At 34.0% G+C, this 18,167-nt stretch overlaps 1 protein-coding gene across 1 annotated transcript in view; it reads left to right on the top strand.

Moving 5' to 3' along the window:
- RTTN (rotatin) overlaps window positions 1-18,167 on the top strand; it is a 290,369-nt gene that overhangs the window by 212,807 nt on the left and 59,395 nt on the right. Inside the window, exons 44-46 of the mRNA XM_074202085.1 lie at window positions 12,614-12,731; window positions 13,700-13,802; window positions 17,625-17,820. Coding sequence (XP_074058186.1) covers window positions 12,614-12,731; window positions 13,700-13,802; window positions 17,625-17,820 — 417 coding nt within the window. The remainder of the gene's footprint in view (window positions 1-12,613; window positions 12,732-13,699; window positions 13,803-17,624; window positions 17,821-18,167) is intronic.

Raw genomic sequence — 18,167 nt, 5'->3', positions numbered from 1 at the left:
TGCCATTATTATTCAACTTATCAAGGCAAGGGGAATACCACATTTCTTATGCATATGTAATATCATATATTTGAAAATAAGTTCAGTTCTAGGTCAGAATATTATTGTTCTTAATCAAAGGCCATTTCAAAACCTACAATACAAGAAGTACATATCAAATAGTATTTAAAATCCAAGTAACTGTCATTGTCTAGTATGTCTCTAAAGGGCAGACTGAATCAGGAAGACCCAGTTCAAGTCTTTCTTTTTATGTATACTGGCATTATGACTCTTGGCAAATCACTTCATCTCTTGATGCCCAGGGACCACTCTCTAAGACTAGAAGTGACAGAGCAGTGCTAATATGTACTGGTAGAGAGGGTTTCATCATGAGTTCCTTTTACCAATTAAATCATCATCTTTCTTTTGCCTTTCTTTGTTCAGGCTGTTCCTGAACATATCTGGAATGCTTACCCTCATCTCTTCTTCTTACAGTTTTTTTTTTGTTGTGTTTTTTGTTGACTTGTTTCTGATTCTTCAGGATTTCATTTGTGGTTTCTTGGCAAAGATATTGAAGCAGTTTGTCAGTTCCTTCTTCAGCTTTTTTTTTTTATGAACTGAAGTAAACAGTGTTAAGTGACTTACCCAGGTTCACAGAGTATGAAAGTGTCTGAGGCCAGTGTGAACTCAGGAAGATGAGTCTATTCCCTGAACCACCTAGATGCTTCCAGGTTTCTTCAAAGCTTGGCTCAAGGGGCTCCTTAGCCTTGAGGACTTTACTTGTTTTCCACAGCTCTTAGTGTAGCAACTCTCCACATGGGGTACATATCTTACCTTCTCTTCCTTGCCCCATATGTCAAAAGCCTATTAAAGGGCATATGACAAATATTTGGTAAATATACCATTCTATTTTATGTTCCAAAAGTAGTGCTGTTAGTGGGGGAAAATTTGCTGTTAGATATTAACAAGTTTTCTTTATGAAAATTTAACTAGTCAATAAACATTTATTAAATGCCTACCATGTTCCAGGCACAGTGCTAAAGGACTGGAGATACAAAGAATGACTGTAGACGAGTTTCTGCCTTCTAGGAACTCATAATCTAATTATTTACAATAAAGCCGATTACAGAATAGAGAATAGTTAACAGCGGGGAAGGCACCAGAATTAAGAGAGAAAAAGGAAAGACTCCTATAGAAGGTGAGATTTTATCTAGGACTTGTAGGGGACCGGGGAAGCCAGGAGGTAGAGGTAAGGAGAGAGAACATGCTAGACAAGGGGAACAGTCAATGAAAATGCTCAGAGATGGAAGATGAAGTCTTGCTCAAGGGCATAACAGGGAAGCCAGAATCACCATTTGAAGAACATGTGGGGTGGGGGAAATATAAGATGTAACCAGACTGCAAATGTAGGAGAGGGTGCTAGGCAATGAAGGATTTGAATTGCCAAACAGAATTTTACATTTAAGTTTGGAGGGTGATAAAGTACCACTATAATTTATTGAGTAGGGGAAAAAGAGGTTTAGGAATATCAGTTTTTTAGCTGAATGAAGGATGAACTGTAATGGGAAAGACTTAGGGCAGACAGATAAAACAGCAGATGTTACAGTAGTCCAGTCAGGAAAATCAATAAATGATCCTCAGTCCTGAGGTTGCCCACAGTATTAATGACAGATTTGTGGAAATGGGAGCAGAGGGTGTTAAGCATCACAAAGTTTTTATAACATAAGCATAAAGCAATTGTTGTATTCTGTGAAATCTTTGCCCAACAATTTGATACTCTATGAGAGAACTGAACCACATAAACATTGAAATTTTCACTATAAATAAAAGCCGATTTAAAAAAAAATGATAGCTAAGCTAGGTGGCGGCAGTGGATAGAGCACTGGCCTGGAGTCAGGAGGACTTGAGTTTCAAATCTAGCTGTGTGACCGTGGGCAAGTCACTTAACCCCATTGCCTTAAATTAAAAAAAGATAGCTAAATGAAAAGATATCTTAACTGAACTACATAAATATTGAAATTTTCACTATAAATAAAAGCGGAAGATTTAAAAAATGATAAGTAAATGAAAATATATCTTATTGAGTATCTATTTGAGAAAAATAAAGAACTGATTTTATTGAGCAAAAATAAATGTGATTCATAGTAGACTTGGTCATTTTACCTTGGGAGGCTTAAACAAGCACAAGCAAAATCAAGATGCAAGCTAAGTAGTATATGTAAAACTATAGTATTTAATTGTTGAAAGTGAGATTCCTTAGACCTCTATTCTTAACTTTTGTGACTTTTAATATAATCATAAGTCAGGCTCACTGACTCTATAGACTTTCTTCTCTGCCCTTTTGTTAAAATTGGAAGAATATTTGTACTTTTCAAGTCTTGAAATGCCAATTCTCCAAAGAATAAAGTGACGGTATGCTTCTTTGAAGAGGTGGGAAAATTTGGTGTATGGAACATTGCCTAAAATATTAGCCTTTTTGATTTGTTGGTTAGTTTTGTTTTAACAGGTTCCCTCCTTATTTTTTTATATATACTTTCTTATTTAACAGGGTGAAATCTGGAGACGAGGGGTAGATGAATAATTTTGAAAAATGTAGATAATATAAAATAAAAGATGGCAATAAAAGTTATTTGTTTAAAAGAATGAGGTGACAAAAAATCATAATGACTTAGCAATCATATCTATTTTTTCAATAACCTGAATTGTATTTCATCTTAGTCTAGTGACTTGATCTTAGTAGGAGGAATCTCTATCCCTTCTGATCATAGGTATTAGTTCTTTACTATTCATCTTTATTCTGTCTTTTCTAATCCAATTATCATTCTAACTTTGAGGGAAACAGAAGACAAATAAGATTATTTAGAGTGGCTAACTATATCTTCTCTCTGCATTTGTTCCATTTGCTTCAAGTAGCTGACCTTCTTTGATTTTTTTTTAATTCTTTACAAATTAATCCCCTACTGTCTTTACAAACTCATTACACATTTCTCCTTTGTGCACTCATTAATCTGGCCACATTGGCCTTTTTGTGTTCCTCACTGATGTATATATTTTATTTTTATTGTTTTTGCACTGATTGTTATTTGCACCTGAAATTCTTAGCCTCATTATCTTTCCTTGCCTGGATTCCTCAAGACTCGTGAGCTTTTTCTGGTTTCACCAGCCTCTAGTGTCATCTCCTCCAAGTTTTCCGTATCTGCTTTGTGTTTTATGCATATGTAAGAATACATTGAGCTGAGGATTATTTCTCTTTTGTCTTTTTATGCCCAGCTCCTAGCACAGTGCCTAAAAGAAAGTAGGTGCTTAATAAATTCTTATTGATTCCTCTTTTCTCCATTGTAGGTTTAGAAAAAGTCAACCTTAAAATTTTTTTTTCCTTGCTAGTTACAACTCATTTGGATTCTAAACACTTCTGAAACTTATATGCCATGATTTTTTAGCCATTCTTAGTAATATCTGCCAATGCTTCTGTCTCTATATTTCTTTTTGCAGTATGTTGGCTTTTATATGTTCATTTTATATGTTCACATCTTTTGGCTTCAGACAATCCCCCCCTTTAACTTGGAATTGTTTTTCTTTGTTTATTCAGTGTTTGGTGTTACTCTCTCTCCTAGGTTGACTTTTCCTGTAGAATTTTTAATCCCTGGGACCCTACTAATTTTTTTCTCTGAATGCTTTGAAAACTACTTTCCAAAAATCCTCATGGCTTCATTTTTTCCTCCTCTATCTTGTTTTAATAATGAATAATTGTTTTCTACCATTAAAAAAAGCTAATTAAAACATATATGTAAAATTTTAAAATACGTATATGTATATATTTTCGTTTTTGTATCACTACTCCAACTCATTCCTGTTTATCACCACTCCTCCCCCACCACTCATAGATTTTTCTTTTTAAATAAATTATAATGGTTTAACAAATGGTTTAAAGCAAATGGATGTAGCAATTGTGTCTAAAAGAATATACAAGAATCTTCAACATCTATCTTCTAAGAACATTATTTCTTCTGTCCGGAATGCCCTTCTACTTCATATTCACCTACTGAAATTCAGTTCAACTGTCACATAAATTTATTCTACATTAATGATTTGAAAATATCTTTTTTCTGAAATATTGAATGCTTCATTTTTCAAAAAAAATTGTTATGTAACAAATAGTTAATTGATATTCAGTACAAGAACATGTTATTTTGAGAACTAAAGAAAATTTTTCTTGGTGCAAAAGTTCTACAGATTCTCATTTTTACAGATGATATTCAACAAAGATTTACTTTCATTGACATTGATGTTACATTTGTGATAACTGAAGCAAGCCCAGAATCCTTCTCCTTGACAAAATCCATAATCATTCAAAAGAGATTGACAGAACCATTTGTGTATAATTAGCCATCAGTCTTGCCAGTTTTGCTTCTGCATCATCTCTTACAATTATCCCCTTCTCTTTTGTATCATAAACATTTAGATGACACTCCTTAAATGATGCTTTTGGATTATTGCTGTAGTTTTCTCACTAGTATCCCTTTCTCCAGAATCTCTTCTGTCCAATTTCATCTCTACATCCAGTGTCAAAGTGCCCATGAGCCACAGTGTGGCCTGATTAAAATATAATTAGGAAAAATATAATAAAAAGGTTACAATAAAACAGATACGATTAATGTGCAGTTTTGTAAGTCACTCTGTATCTTTATTTAGATCTTTTGACTGTTCATGGACATATGCTATTCATTAGTCCTTTCTTTTTACATAACCAGTCCACTTCTTTTTTCCAAATGTGCTCCATTCTGATAATATTTTTTTTTACTTCTCTTTAATATTCCTCATTGCTTATAGGCTATATAACTTATCTAACCCCAAACCTACCCTTTCCATTATCCTTTATTTAACTAGCAACTTTAGTTCTTTGAAGACTTATTTAATTCCATGATTTGCAATCATACAAAGCTAAGAGAATTTTTCATCTTTCCAGAGGATAGATGGGAGGTGAAGCCCAAACTTTTTGGACTGTGCAACTCCATTAAAAACAAAAATTGAGGTTGTACCTATCATATATATATATGTATATGTATATATGTATATACACTTATATGTATATATATGGTATAAAACTAGGCTATATTATTACATAACATAGAAAACAGACAAAACTAATATTGAGAGGATGAAATAAATAAAATAAAAAGATTTTTCTTTTGTTAATAAGTTAAAGTTCTTTGAGTAGTTATGGATTCATTTTCAGTACAGTATAGTTTTGCAGTATTCAAAGACTTGATAGAATTAGCATATTGCATCCTGCAAAGAGGAAGACCTTACCAGAAGGAAATACCTCTTCAATTTGTACTTTATACTTTAATTTTACAAAATTCTAAAGCACTTTGAGCATATGTCTCTCTTTTATGAATGATTGAATTAAGTAAGGAAGGAAGGGGAAGAAGGGGAATGTACTATTAAAAGGGAGGTAGATGATAATGATCAGGAGTCTAGAAGATCTATTAACAGGGAAGATGTTAAGGGCTGGTCCTTCCATCTTAAAGAAAGAATTATAATTATTGACTCCACATTTATGTAAATGGTGTGGGCACCCATGTACATTCTTCAGAATAACTGGATAGGGTGTTCTGGAGGGGCCCAGATTACACCATTGGAAAGTGAGAATTGCACCTGAGAGCCCTAATAAAGTGGGGTTCTAGGTTCCTTCCTAAAGAAGTAGAGGTGAGGGTTAATGACCAGTTTAGAAGGAACCCAGAGGAAAGTAAATAATAGGAAGTCTAGGGAGGAGGCACCCTTTTGCTAACTATTTCAGCATAGTACCTTTGGATGAGGTCTAGGAACTATAGATTAGAGAAAAGGGTATTTCTACTGGTGAATGTTATTACCCAGCTTCTCTGCTTGATATCAGTAAATAATTGAGTTGTTAAAAAACAACCAAAAAACCTGTGGTCCCTTTTAGTTCTAGAGCAATGATCTTATGTGTGTTGTTAGATCTTGAATGACTCTTACATGATTTTGATATGGGAGATAGCTTATTGGAGGAGATCCTCCCAAATAGAATCACAGGATTTAAAATTGGAAAGCACTTAATCTGCCATCTAGTTCAATTCATAACTAAGAAAGAATCCACAATATGACTTAATACATGAGTAGACATCCTGCTTCAGGTTAAATTTGGGGAAGCCTATATCCCACAAAGTGAACTGCTGTACTTTGAGTGGTACTAATTGTTAGGAAACCTTTGTTTATATCAAATATACATTTTCTTCTCTTTAACTTGTACTTCTTCACTCAGCCAGGAAGCTATCCTATACAATAGTTTTCTTATACTAGATAACTCATGTTAGTCAAAGTATTCTCATTTCTTGGCCAATAATGTTTAGTTCCTTCATCCAAACTTCATTTTGCACATGCACTTGGTCCATAAGGTTTTATTTTAACTTGTCAGTGCCATTCCTAAACTATGATGTCCAGAAATGAATATAGATGAATATATGAGAAGATAATTAAACGCATGGGAGCTAATAATGTCATCAAACAGATTCTGGGAGCCATCTTTCCTTTAAATTAGAGCATCTTTTGGGAGGAGTCTTTTTTCAATGACAATGTTTCAGTTTCCTTAGTAGTAAGATCACTTGGTCATTTGACAAGAAAACAAACATTAAAATGGGTACATGATTTAGCAGAGTGATAGCGTAAGTAACGAAGCATGGAATTTTTAAATCTACAGATAAGGGATGAATTTAGGATCAAGCAAGAGATAGAGAGTATTATAAAATGTAAAATTGATCATTTTATTATATTAAATATAAAATTTTTGCACAAGTAAAGCTAATGCAACCAAATTTAGAGGGAAAGCAGAAAACTGAGGGAAAATTTTATAGCAAGTATCTTTGATAAAGACCTTACTTCTCAAATGTGTAGAGAATTGTCAAATTTTAGTATGTTCTCCAACTGATAGATGATCAAAGAATATGAAGATATAAAGAAATAAAAACTAAAGTCATATAAAAAGATTCTAAATCACTGTTGATGATAGAAATTCAAATTAAAACAATTCTTGGGTACCACTTCACACCTATCAGATTGGTTAATATTACAGATAAGGGAAATGGTAAGTGAAAATAGAAGGAATGTGAGAAAATTGGAACAATAATGCACTGTTTGTAGAGTTGCGAATTAATTGAACCATTCTAGAGAGCAATTTGGAACTATACCCAAAGAGCTATAAAATTATGCATACTTTGACCAAGCAATACACTACTATCCCAAAGAGAGTTTAAATAAAAAGGATGTGTTTGCATAAGGATATTTATAGAAGCTCTTTTTGTGGTAACTAAGAATTGGAAATTGAAGACATACCATTAATTGAAGAATGTCTGAACAAGATGTGGCATGCGATTATAATGGAATGTTTTTCATGTACCTTTTTATGTATCTCTTGAGTCTGGCATTTGGAGGTTGAATTCTCTGTTCACTTCTGGTCTTTTTATCAGGAAATTTTGGAAGTCCTCTATTTTGTTGAACTCCATCTTTTACCCTGACACAAAAGGCTGAATTTTGCAGGGTAGTAAATTCTTGATTGTAATCCAAGGTATTTTGGTCCCCGATCTGTGGTATTCCAGGTCGCCAGTCCTTCAGTCTTTCAGTAATTTCAAGTCTTGTGTAAGTCTGATTGTGTTCCCTTTGTATTTAAATGGCTTCTTTTTTGCTGCTGGCAGTATTTTCTCCTTTATTTGGGATTTCTGGAATTTAGTTACAATACTACTGGAAGTTTTTAATCCTGGGGTCTCTTTCCAGAGGAGTTCTGTGTATTCATTCAATGGCTATTTTGTATTCTTGCTCTAGCAGATTTGAACAATTTTCCCTGATAATCTCCTGCAAGATGTTTTCCAGGTTCTTTTTTTTTTTTTTTTGATCTAGGCTTTCCGGTTGTCCAATAATTTGTAAATTATCACTTCTAAATCTATTTTCCAAATCATTTATTTTTCCTAAAAGTTACTCTACACTTCCCTGGAAGTCTCAATTATTCGTAAAGTATTTCTCAGTGATCTATTTTTGAACTCAGTTATTTTGCCAATGAGATATTTCACATTTCCTTGTGTGTTTTTTTCATTTTTTCATTTTGTTTTATTGTTACTTGATATTTCATCGAACTGTTTCATTGAACTGTTGGCTTCCACTTGCCCAATTCTAATTTTTAAGGAATTGTTTTTTATTTTTGTGTGCTTTTCTACCTCTCTTTTCCGTTTGACCAATTTTATATTTAAAAAAATTATTTATTTAAAGCAATGGAGTTAAGTGACTTGCCCAAGGTCACATAGCTAGGTAATTATTAAGTGTCTGAGGTGAGATGTGAACTCAGGTCATCTTGATTCCATGGTCAGTGCTCTATCCACTGAGTCACCTAGCTGCCCCCCCCCCCCCCCAGTTGTATATTTTAAGGAGTTATTTTCATCAGTGAATTTTTCCCATCACTTTTCTTGTTTGTCTCATTCTGCTTTTTTAAGGTGTTATTTTCTACAGCATTTTTTAATTGTGTACCACTCTTACAGACTGTCTATTATCTTTTTGTCATTTTCTTAATTTTTTTTCATTTTTTTACTTAAATTTTTTCTTTGCCTCTCATGTTAGATTTTTTTTTGGGGGGAGGTTTGCAAGGCAAATGGGGTTAAGTGGCCTGCCCAAGGCCACTCAGCTAGGTAATTATTAAGTGTTTGAGACCAGATTTGAACCCAGGTACTCCTGACTCCAGGGCCGGTGCTTTATCCACTGCGCCACCTAGCTGCCCCTCATGTTAGATTTTTAAAAAAACAAAAATTTTTGCTCCTCTAAGTTTTTTTATTAGGTCTGTGTCAAATTTCCATTTTCATTTTAGAGGCTTGCTTTTAGCTATTTCTCCTTCATCATCTTCTTTTTAATTTGTGTCTTGATCTTCCCTATTACCCTAGTAGCTTCCTATAGTCAGGTAATTTTTGTTATTGTTTCTTCATTTTCCTACTCTTTGTTGATTTGAAGTTTATGTTAATGCTGGGCTCTAGATCTAGCATGGTACATTGGGAAAATGTTTACTGTCTCAGACTTCAGACTTTTTCACACTGCTGTTTTCAGGACTAATTCTAGGAGTCTGGAAGTTTTCAGTTTTGATAGGGTGTTGTAATTTAGGGAGAGGTTTAGTCCCTTCTTTTTTGGTGCTACAATCTGATCTTTACACAGGAAGAACCCTTGATCCCTTGGGTTTGCAATTAATACTGCTCCTCAGGATCACTGTCCCCTTACAATTCTCTAGTAATATGTCTCATAAAGTGTCATCACAGATGCAAGGAAATGTAGAGGTAGAATACTCACCAAGGTTGATTGAGATTAAAAAATATTATTCACTTTCTTAGTAAATGAATAAAAGGTAAATGGCATACAAGGGCTAAAAGTGGAAAATAGAGGCAGCTTGGTGGCACAGTAGGTAGAGCACCCATCCTAGAGTCAGGAGTACTTGAGCTTAAATCTGGCCTCAGACATTTAATAATTACCTGTGTGACCATAGGTAAGTCACTTAACTACGTTGCCTTGCAAAAATAAAAAAAATTAAAAAAAATAAAAGGGGAAAACAGTGATTATGGAAAGTCAGGGTGACTATCAAAAAGAGGTTATATCAGACTAATCTCATTTTTTTCTTCATTTATAATTGGTAGATCAGAAGGATGCTATGGACATTAGTATACTTATATTTAAACAGTTTTTAGCAAAAGTATATTTTGCTGTGATTATGGTTAAGGTACAAAAATAAGGACTAGAAATAAAAGTATTGTTAAGTGGATTTGGAGCTGGTTGACTTATCAAATAAAAGTCATTAAAGAGTCAATGCCAACTTAGAAGTTTTTGGAGTTTCTGAGGTGTCTTTCTTTGGTCTTCTGTTGTGCAGTATTTTTTTTTTATCTATGACTATGGTAAAGGCACAGCTCTCACATTTGTATATGACATTTATTGTGAAGGTATAACTAAAATACTATACAACAGAATCAGGAGCTAAAAAAGATCTTGATAGACTAAAATTATAGCCTGAATCTATCAAGATAAAATCAGTTAAGGACAAATTCAAAGTTCTGCTTAGGTTTAAAAAATCAGTTTCATAAATACAGAATGATTGGGGAGGCATGGCTAGACAGGATTTTGAGATCCATGGAATTTTCTTGATATAAGTACAATATAAAGAAGCAATAATGTGACTTGAAAGCCAATTCTGTTCCAAGCCACATGCAAAAAAGGTATCTTGTCCAAAAGGAAGGAACTAATAGTTCTGTTCTATTCTGCTGTGTTGGTCATGCTCCAGTACAGGACATTTAAGGAAAACAGATAAATTGAAAAGAATGGCAAATGTTACAAAATGATGAATGAGACAATATGTACATGAAGATCTATTGAAAACAAGCTAGGTATATTTAGCTTAGAGAATAGATGGTGCAGGACTTAATAAGTGTTTTCAAGTATTTGAAGATTTCTTATCTAGTAGTATTAAACTTAATATCTGAGAGAAATGGGTGGAAATTGCAAGTGAAATTTCAATTAACATTTTGTTTTCCAATTATATACACTAGTAGTATCTACCTATCATTTTTTGTAAAGTTTTGAATTTTATAATTCCCCTCCTTTCCTCCCCCCCCCCCCCCAAGAAGGCTGTCTGATAGTCTTTACATTGTTTCTATGCTATACATTGATTGAAATTGAATGTGTTATAAGAGTAAACATAACACCCTCCCCCCAAGAAGAGGAGAAACCTCAAGAATGGAGAGAGATGAAAAAACCAAAAATGTACTTCAGTCTGTGTTCAGATTCCTATGGCTTTGTCTCTGGGGTGAGTGGCTTTCTTTATCATAAGTCCACCAGAGAAGTTGCTTCAATATTTTTCCCACAGTTTCTGTTACTAGCTGTACCTCCACTCTATTCCTCCCCACTCTCATTCTATTCTCTCTCTCTCTCTCTCCTTTCATCCTGACCCTGTACAAAAATGTATTGTATCTGAGTACCCTCTCCTTCGATCTTCCCTCTTTTCTATCGCCTATCCCCCCCTTCCCCCCCATCCCATCCCTTTCTTCTCATTTTTCTCTAGGGTAAGATAGATTTTCCTCACCCTATTAAGTGTGTATTTTATTTCCTCTCTGAGCCATTTCTGATGGGAATGAAGGCTCACTTTTCACCCCTCCCCTTCCCCCATTGAAAAAAGAAAAATTTTTTCTTGACTCTTATGTGAAATTTCTTAGTTTTTTCTTCATCTCCTTTCCCTTCCTCCCAGTACTTTCCTTTATCACCCATTGACTCCATCTTTTTACTATATTATTCCATTATATTCTGCTCCTTCCTATGTCCTGTCTATATATGCTCCTTCTAACAGCTTGTATAAATGAGAAAGTTCATATGAGTTATCAATATCTTCTTCCCATGCAGGAATACAAACAGTTCAATATCATTAAGTTCCTCATAATTAGTCCTCCTCCCTCTCTTTCACCCCCTCTATGGTTCACCAGAGTTCTGTACTTGGATATCAAACTTTCTTTTCAGCTGTGGTTGTTTCAGTAGGAAAGTCTGAAAGTCCCTTGTTCCGTTTCATTGCAAGTCCCTCTTTTCTTCTGAAAGAGGATGTTCAGTTTTGCTGGGTAGCTGATTCTTGGTTGTAAAACAAGATCTTTTGCTTTCCAAAATATCATATTCCAATCCCTATGAGCCTTTAATGTAGATGCTGCCACATCCTGTATAATTCTGACCATGGAGTCTTGGCAATTGAATTGGCAGCTTTTAGAATTTTCTCTTTGATTTGGGAGTTTTGGAATTTGACTGTAACATTCCTGGAAGTTTTTCTTTTGGGATCTCTTTCAGGAGGTGACTGGTAAATTCTCTTTATTTCTATTTTACCTTCTGCTTCTAGGATCTCAGGGAAATTTTGCTGTATTATTTTTTGAGAAATGAAGTCTAGACTTTTCTCCTGATCGTGGCTTTCAGATAGCCAAATAATTTTTAAATTATTTCTTCTGGATCTGTTTTCGAGGTTGGTTGTTTTTCCAATGAGGTATTTCACATTTTCTTCTAATTTTTAACTTTTTTGGAAGAGTTTTGTTTCTTCCTGCTTTCTTGCAAAGTCATCATCTTCCTTTAGTTCCATTCTGCATTTGAAGAAGTTATTTTCTTCAGAGAGCTTTTTTATCTCCTTTTCCAGCTGGCCAATTCTGCTTTTTTAAGGCATTCTTCTCCTCATTTGCCTTTTGTTTTACTTTGTCCATTAGGCCTAAACTGGTTTTGAACATATTATTTTCTTCAATTTTTTTTTATATCTTTCACCAAGCTTTTGATTTGGTTTTTGTGATTTTTCTGCATTGCTCTCATTGCTCCTCCCAATTTTTCCTCCATCTCCCTTAATTGTTTTTCAGAGTCTTTTTTGAGCTCATCCATAGTCAGAGCCCATTTTCTATTTCTCTTGGAGGTTTTGGATAAAGAAGCCTCGATTTTATCTTTGTCTGAGTATGTGTTTTGATTTTCCATGGGTCTAAAGTATTTCTCTGTGGTCAGATTCTTTTTTTTTTCCTGTTATTTACTCATTTCCTCAGCCCAAGACAGCACTTCCAAGACTTGGATTTTTTTTTTATTTTGGGACACCAAGGTCTTATGATCTCTTGCCTTTGCTTCGATATGTTGATGCCCCCCCTCCCCGTACTTCCCTCTGTCCTGGAGCTATAAAGTGGGATCCAGCTTGGCTACTTAGTATGGAAGCCCAAACTGTAACCTGCATCTAAGAGTGGGCAAGCAGCAGTCTTACCCTGAGGGAGAGCAGAGAAATCTCTGCAGTCTTCCCTGACCCCTTACCATCTCTGGGGGTACAGGCTGCTTTCTCCAGATTCTTGCTGCAGATTTTGTGCCCAGTGCTCCTCACTCCACACTCATTCTGGTGTAGCAGAATTTTTCAGCACCTCTTCAAGCTGTTGCCAGTGATCTCTGGGCTGGGTTGTGCTGCCTTCTGGCCACAGCTTTTTTTTTTCCTACCCCCAGTCCTGGTGAAACACACCTTTCCCATGGAACTTCTGAGTTATCTTGGCCTGGGAACATGTATCACTCAGCCTTTCTGTAGGTTCTGCCCCTCTAAATTTTGGCTAGAGTCATAATTTCTTGGCTTTTGGAGTTTTAGGGGGGAAGGAGTTCCCAGGAAATGCTTCCTTCATGCCACCATCTTGGCTCCACCACCTGCAAATGAAATTTCAATTTGACTATAGAGAAAAAATTTCTAATAATTAAAGGCATTAGAGCAGGGCAGCTAGAGAATGGGACACCAGGCTAAGAAAAAGGAAGATCTGAATTAAAATGTGACTTTTGACACTTACTAAGCTATGTGACCCTGGTCTAGTCACTTAATCTCTGTTTTCTTCAATTTCTCATCTAAGATGGAGACCAACGGAGAAGAAAATGGCACATCACTCCAGTATCTTTGCCAAGAAAATCCTGTAGGGGAAATGTAGAATCTGATAAAGCTGTGTGAGAGAACAGCAACAAATTAGAGCAGATACTAAATGACTATTCATTGTGGATATTGTTGAAAGGATTTGCAGTCCAGTACTTTTAAGACTAGGTGGCCATTGAAGGTCACTTATAGTTCTTGGATTCTGTGAAATAACTTGAATTTCTTTCCAAAGAACATTTTATTAATCCTGTTTTGGTGTTGATGAATAAAATATTTTTCTTCATGGGTTTTTAGGTTCCTTTAGTACCATCTTCATCGGAAAGTGCAGATGTTCCACCACTTATGATGCCTTTGAATATTATTATTCCTGAATTGAAAGATCGACTTATGGCTCAAGGTAAACTTCTTGGATATAAATTTAAATTGAAAATTTTTTTAATATTTCATATTAGACAAGACAGATATTTAAATGTTAATTTCAAGCAAGGAATGTAATAATAATCATTTAAAAATGATATTAATGAAAAATGTCCAATAAGCCTTTTTGAAAAATATATACGAGCTAGGAATTTACCCTTAAGACTCAAATTACAAAAGTGCTCTTAATATTATTAGCTGAAATATTTGTTTGGATTTTAGATCAGGGGACTAATAATCAATATTTTTAACCCCTTATTCTTTTGTCAGAATATTTTGGTTCACCAATATGTTCATTTTGGAAGTCACTCATTCTGGTATTCTTATATTGGCTTCTAGAAATTCTTCTGGTCAGTCAACTTCAATAGCATTCATTTTGAGGAACAAAACTGATACATTTTTCCTTTCCTTGTAAAAGAGGGAGCTGATCCTTTATATATATAATCGAGAACTTATCTTTATCAAAAGATATTTCTACCTTTCTACTATTTGCTGCCTTGCAAAAGTCTCCCTCTGTGCCTCATCATTATACAAAGCATATTTAAATAGCATTTATTAGGTTCTTATTGTGCTAAATACTGGGAATAAAAATACCAGTAAAAAAAGAATCCCTGCCTTCAAGTAGCTTAAGTTCTAATGAAGGAAGATAACACATAAAAGGAGACTAAAAAGGAGGAAAAGAAACAAAGACATGAGGTTCAGGGCTTGTGAGAAGAAACCCTGAGTGCGGTTTGGAGATGAATGAGACTCAGCAGCCTGGGTGACTTTTTAAAAATGGAAGTTTTGGGAAAAGCTATCTAGTTAGAGAGAGAAGAAAGAAAAAAGGAGGAGGGGAACAAATATTTCTTAAATCCCTACCTGGTACTGTACTAAGTACTTGACAGTTTTATCTCATTTGATCCTCACTATAATAACCCTGGAAAGTAGGAATTTTGATCTTCATTTAACAGTTGAGGAATCTGAAACAAAAAGAGGTTAAGTGCCTTGCCCAGAATCACACAGACAGGCTTGTGCGCTATTCTTTATCCTATATAACTGGCTCCCCATCTATACTTCCCTCCCTTTCTAAACTTCAAATGCTGTAAATTCCATGACTGGAGAGAAAACCTCAGGATGAAGAAATGAGACATGGTATGAAGATGGTAGTAGGAGAGGTCTAGAACCCTACCCCTCAGCTATTTGTTAAATAATTAGCTCATTTTGATAATGCTAAGTTGCCAAATGTAGGGGCCATTTTTGTTACCTTCTCTTTCTCCTTTCCTCAGGGATCAGCTTTTAAAGTTTTCTCTCTTTACTTTCTATTGCCATACCCTTGAAGGCAGAATAATTGACATTAGTTTTTAGAGATTTTGCTAGACATCTATCTTTGGGTAGTTCCTTCCAATCTGAAAGGTTTTGATTACAAGTCTGATCATGTACTTCATGTCTAATATCTGAAAACTAATTCAACTAAATCCTGGTCATAAATAAAAATGTGTTGAACCCCTTTTGCCCTAGCTCATGAAACTTTCTAATTTCTATATTAGAATTATGTAGATATGAGATTTTAATAAAATATTAGGCAAATTCCCTCATGTTTCTTCCTGGGAAAGATGAGTGATTTGGCTGGTTGCTAGATTAGTTAGGTATATCCAAAACTGGTTGAATGACCAGATCCAAAATGTGGTAGTATGTCAATTTGAAATCACATACCCAGGGCAAGAACCTGTGGTTTGCTCTTTGATATTTAATATTTTTTATCACAGAATTGGAGAAAGGTAGATTTGAAGATGCCACAGCCTCCATGCTGACTGACATAATGAAGAGATTAAGAAGTCTTATCAAGGGGCAGCTAGGTGGCGCAGTAGATAAAGCACTGGCCTTGGAGTCAGGAGTACTTGGGTTCAAATCTGGTCTCAGACACTTAATAATTACCTAGCTGTGTGGCCTTGGGAAAGCCACTTAACTCCATTTGCCTTGCAAAATCCTAAAAAAAAAAATCTTATCAAGATGGATATTCAGCAGTTAGAACAGATGAAGTGTTATTAAACTTTTTTTTTTTTTTTTTTTTTTGCTACATGGACCACTTTGGCACTCTGGCTAAGTTAACAGGCATTTATTAAGTGCTTATTATGTACCAGTCAGTGTGCTAATGCTAGTTAATTCTATGAACCTCTTCTTAAAATTTCAAAATAAAATTTATAGAATTACAAAGAGGAACAATTACATTGAAACTCAGTCAACAGAATATTTTTTAAAAACAGGTTAAGAACCTTTATATTAGATTATCATCTATCTCAAACTTGATCAGGCAACCACATGTTCTTTTATTGAGATCAAAAACAAAAATCTTTGAATAGTGTTTCAAATACCAGACCAGTGTTTTGTAGTTATCCTCAAAACGTGTAATAAATTATTTTAAATTTATTTGCTAGTATATTTTCAAAATATTAGGCAAAGGTTAAATGGTATGTAATAAATATGTAATATTTAATAATGTAATAAATGGTAAAAGTTATTACCTAATTGTCAATAGTTTTTTTCTTTATTTATTGTCCTTATTAACTGAGAAATCATTGTGCCATTTTTCATGACTAGAATGCTTTATGCCAATTTAGAATTGAAAACCAAACCAAAGTATATATTGATAATAATTACTTACAGCTAGCTCCCACTTAAGACTAATTTTAAATGTTATATCAAAACACAAGATTGTTTATTGATTTCCTATTAAATTTGAAACCACATAAATAAGATATTTCCAGTCCATTAAAGTAGCAAGAAGATACATAAACATAAGTGTGTATATATATATGTGTATACATATATATACACACATATATGTATATGTATAAATGCACATACATATAAAATTTATTTAGAATTGTCAAATTTTAAGTCTTCAATTGTACTGTCTGTCTTTCTTGACTCTACTTTCAGATTACAAAAAAAACAAACACAAAGCGTTTCATTTATATATTTAGAGCTTGAAGAGATCTTGGAGTCCATCCAATCCAAATCTTTCATTTTACTTAAGATCCAGAAGTAAAGTTACTTACATTTTATCACATAGGTAATAAATTATGATCAGGATTTTATTCCATACTTCTCAACTTTAAAACCAGAATTCTTTTCAATATACTAAGCTATATAATCAGTAAATATTTTAATTTTTCCATGGGAGTAAATTTTTCTGAGTCATTGAAAGTTCTTGAATTGTAGTTTGACTTTTACAAATATTCAGAACATTAAATTTCCTTCCCAGTCTTATCAACTTAATGTGGGAGTTTTCTTCAGAATACAAATAATAGATTATATATACAATCCTTTACTCTTCTAACATGACTTTATTTGGCTAACTTTGATAAATCAATTCAATTTCCATGTTTCGGGATATGTAAATTGATAGTTTTATCCCTCTTCTACTTAATAAGGGAATTATATAGATTAAGAAATAATATAAAACATTGTAATTAGTTATATTTTAAAGATAATTGCTACTACAACTAATATTAGATTGTATTAAATAACTCTTTTAAGGTTTGCCAAAGTACTTTATTAATACTATCCAGCATATCATTACAACAGTCCTGTAAGTTTAGTATTCTCATTATCTTCATTTTATAGATAAGGAAATTGAAACAGAGAGAGATAGGTTAAGTGAATTGCCCAGGTTCATGCAGAGGACTTTCTGACTCTAAATCTAAATTTCTATTCACTGTGCTGCCTAGTAGTCTCTAAAAGTGAGAAATGGTTTAAATGCTCAGTATCAAAATTAAATGTAACCTCATTCTTGTGGGGTTTTTTTCCTTTTTTGTGACAGGTCAGAGTGACACCACAACAACATCACCTTCAATTCATCAAGATTCTCCCCTTTCTGCATCTTTGTCAAAACAGTGCATTGTAACTCCTCCTCTTCTTTCAGCAATGTGCAGCCTTTTGAATAACTTATTGATAGTTGTTCCAAAGAATACTGTCACAGCATTCCATCAGACCAACATCCTAAAGTCTTTCTGTGGGTATGAGACTAAAATTTTATTAATAATGAATAGGTTTGCTAGTCTAAAGGAAATAGATTAATTTTTGCCTTTCCATGCTTCTATTAAGGAATCATTTGAAGTTGCTAACAAGCTATCAGAATTTTTCAACAGCTTTAGTCAAGTCTCCAAGCTTACTTAAAGGAGACACTTAAGTTCTGACTTAAAACAGAACTTGACTGTCCTAATTGGAATTATCACTCCTCAGAAAAGGTCCTTCAATGAATTTATGGTATTTGTTAAGTTGTATCTAATTTCCTGCTTTTATCTTTCTCATCTAAACCTCCTAATTGTTTAATACCTTTCTTAGGTGATTTGACTTAGTCCCT

This window comes from Macrotis lagotis, chromosome X (assembly GCF_037893015.1).
Source record: "Macrotis lagotis isolate mMagLag1 chromosome X, bilby.v1.9.chrom.fasta, whole genome shotgun sequence".
Classification (NCBI taxonomy): domain Eukaryota; kingdom Metazoa; phylum Chordata; class Mammalia; order Peramelemorphia; family Peramelidae; genus Macrotis; species Macrotis lagotis.
The sequence above is the reverse complement of the archived record's forward strand: the minus strand, read 5'-3'. Positions and strand labels throughout refer to the sequence as shown.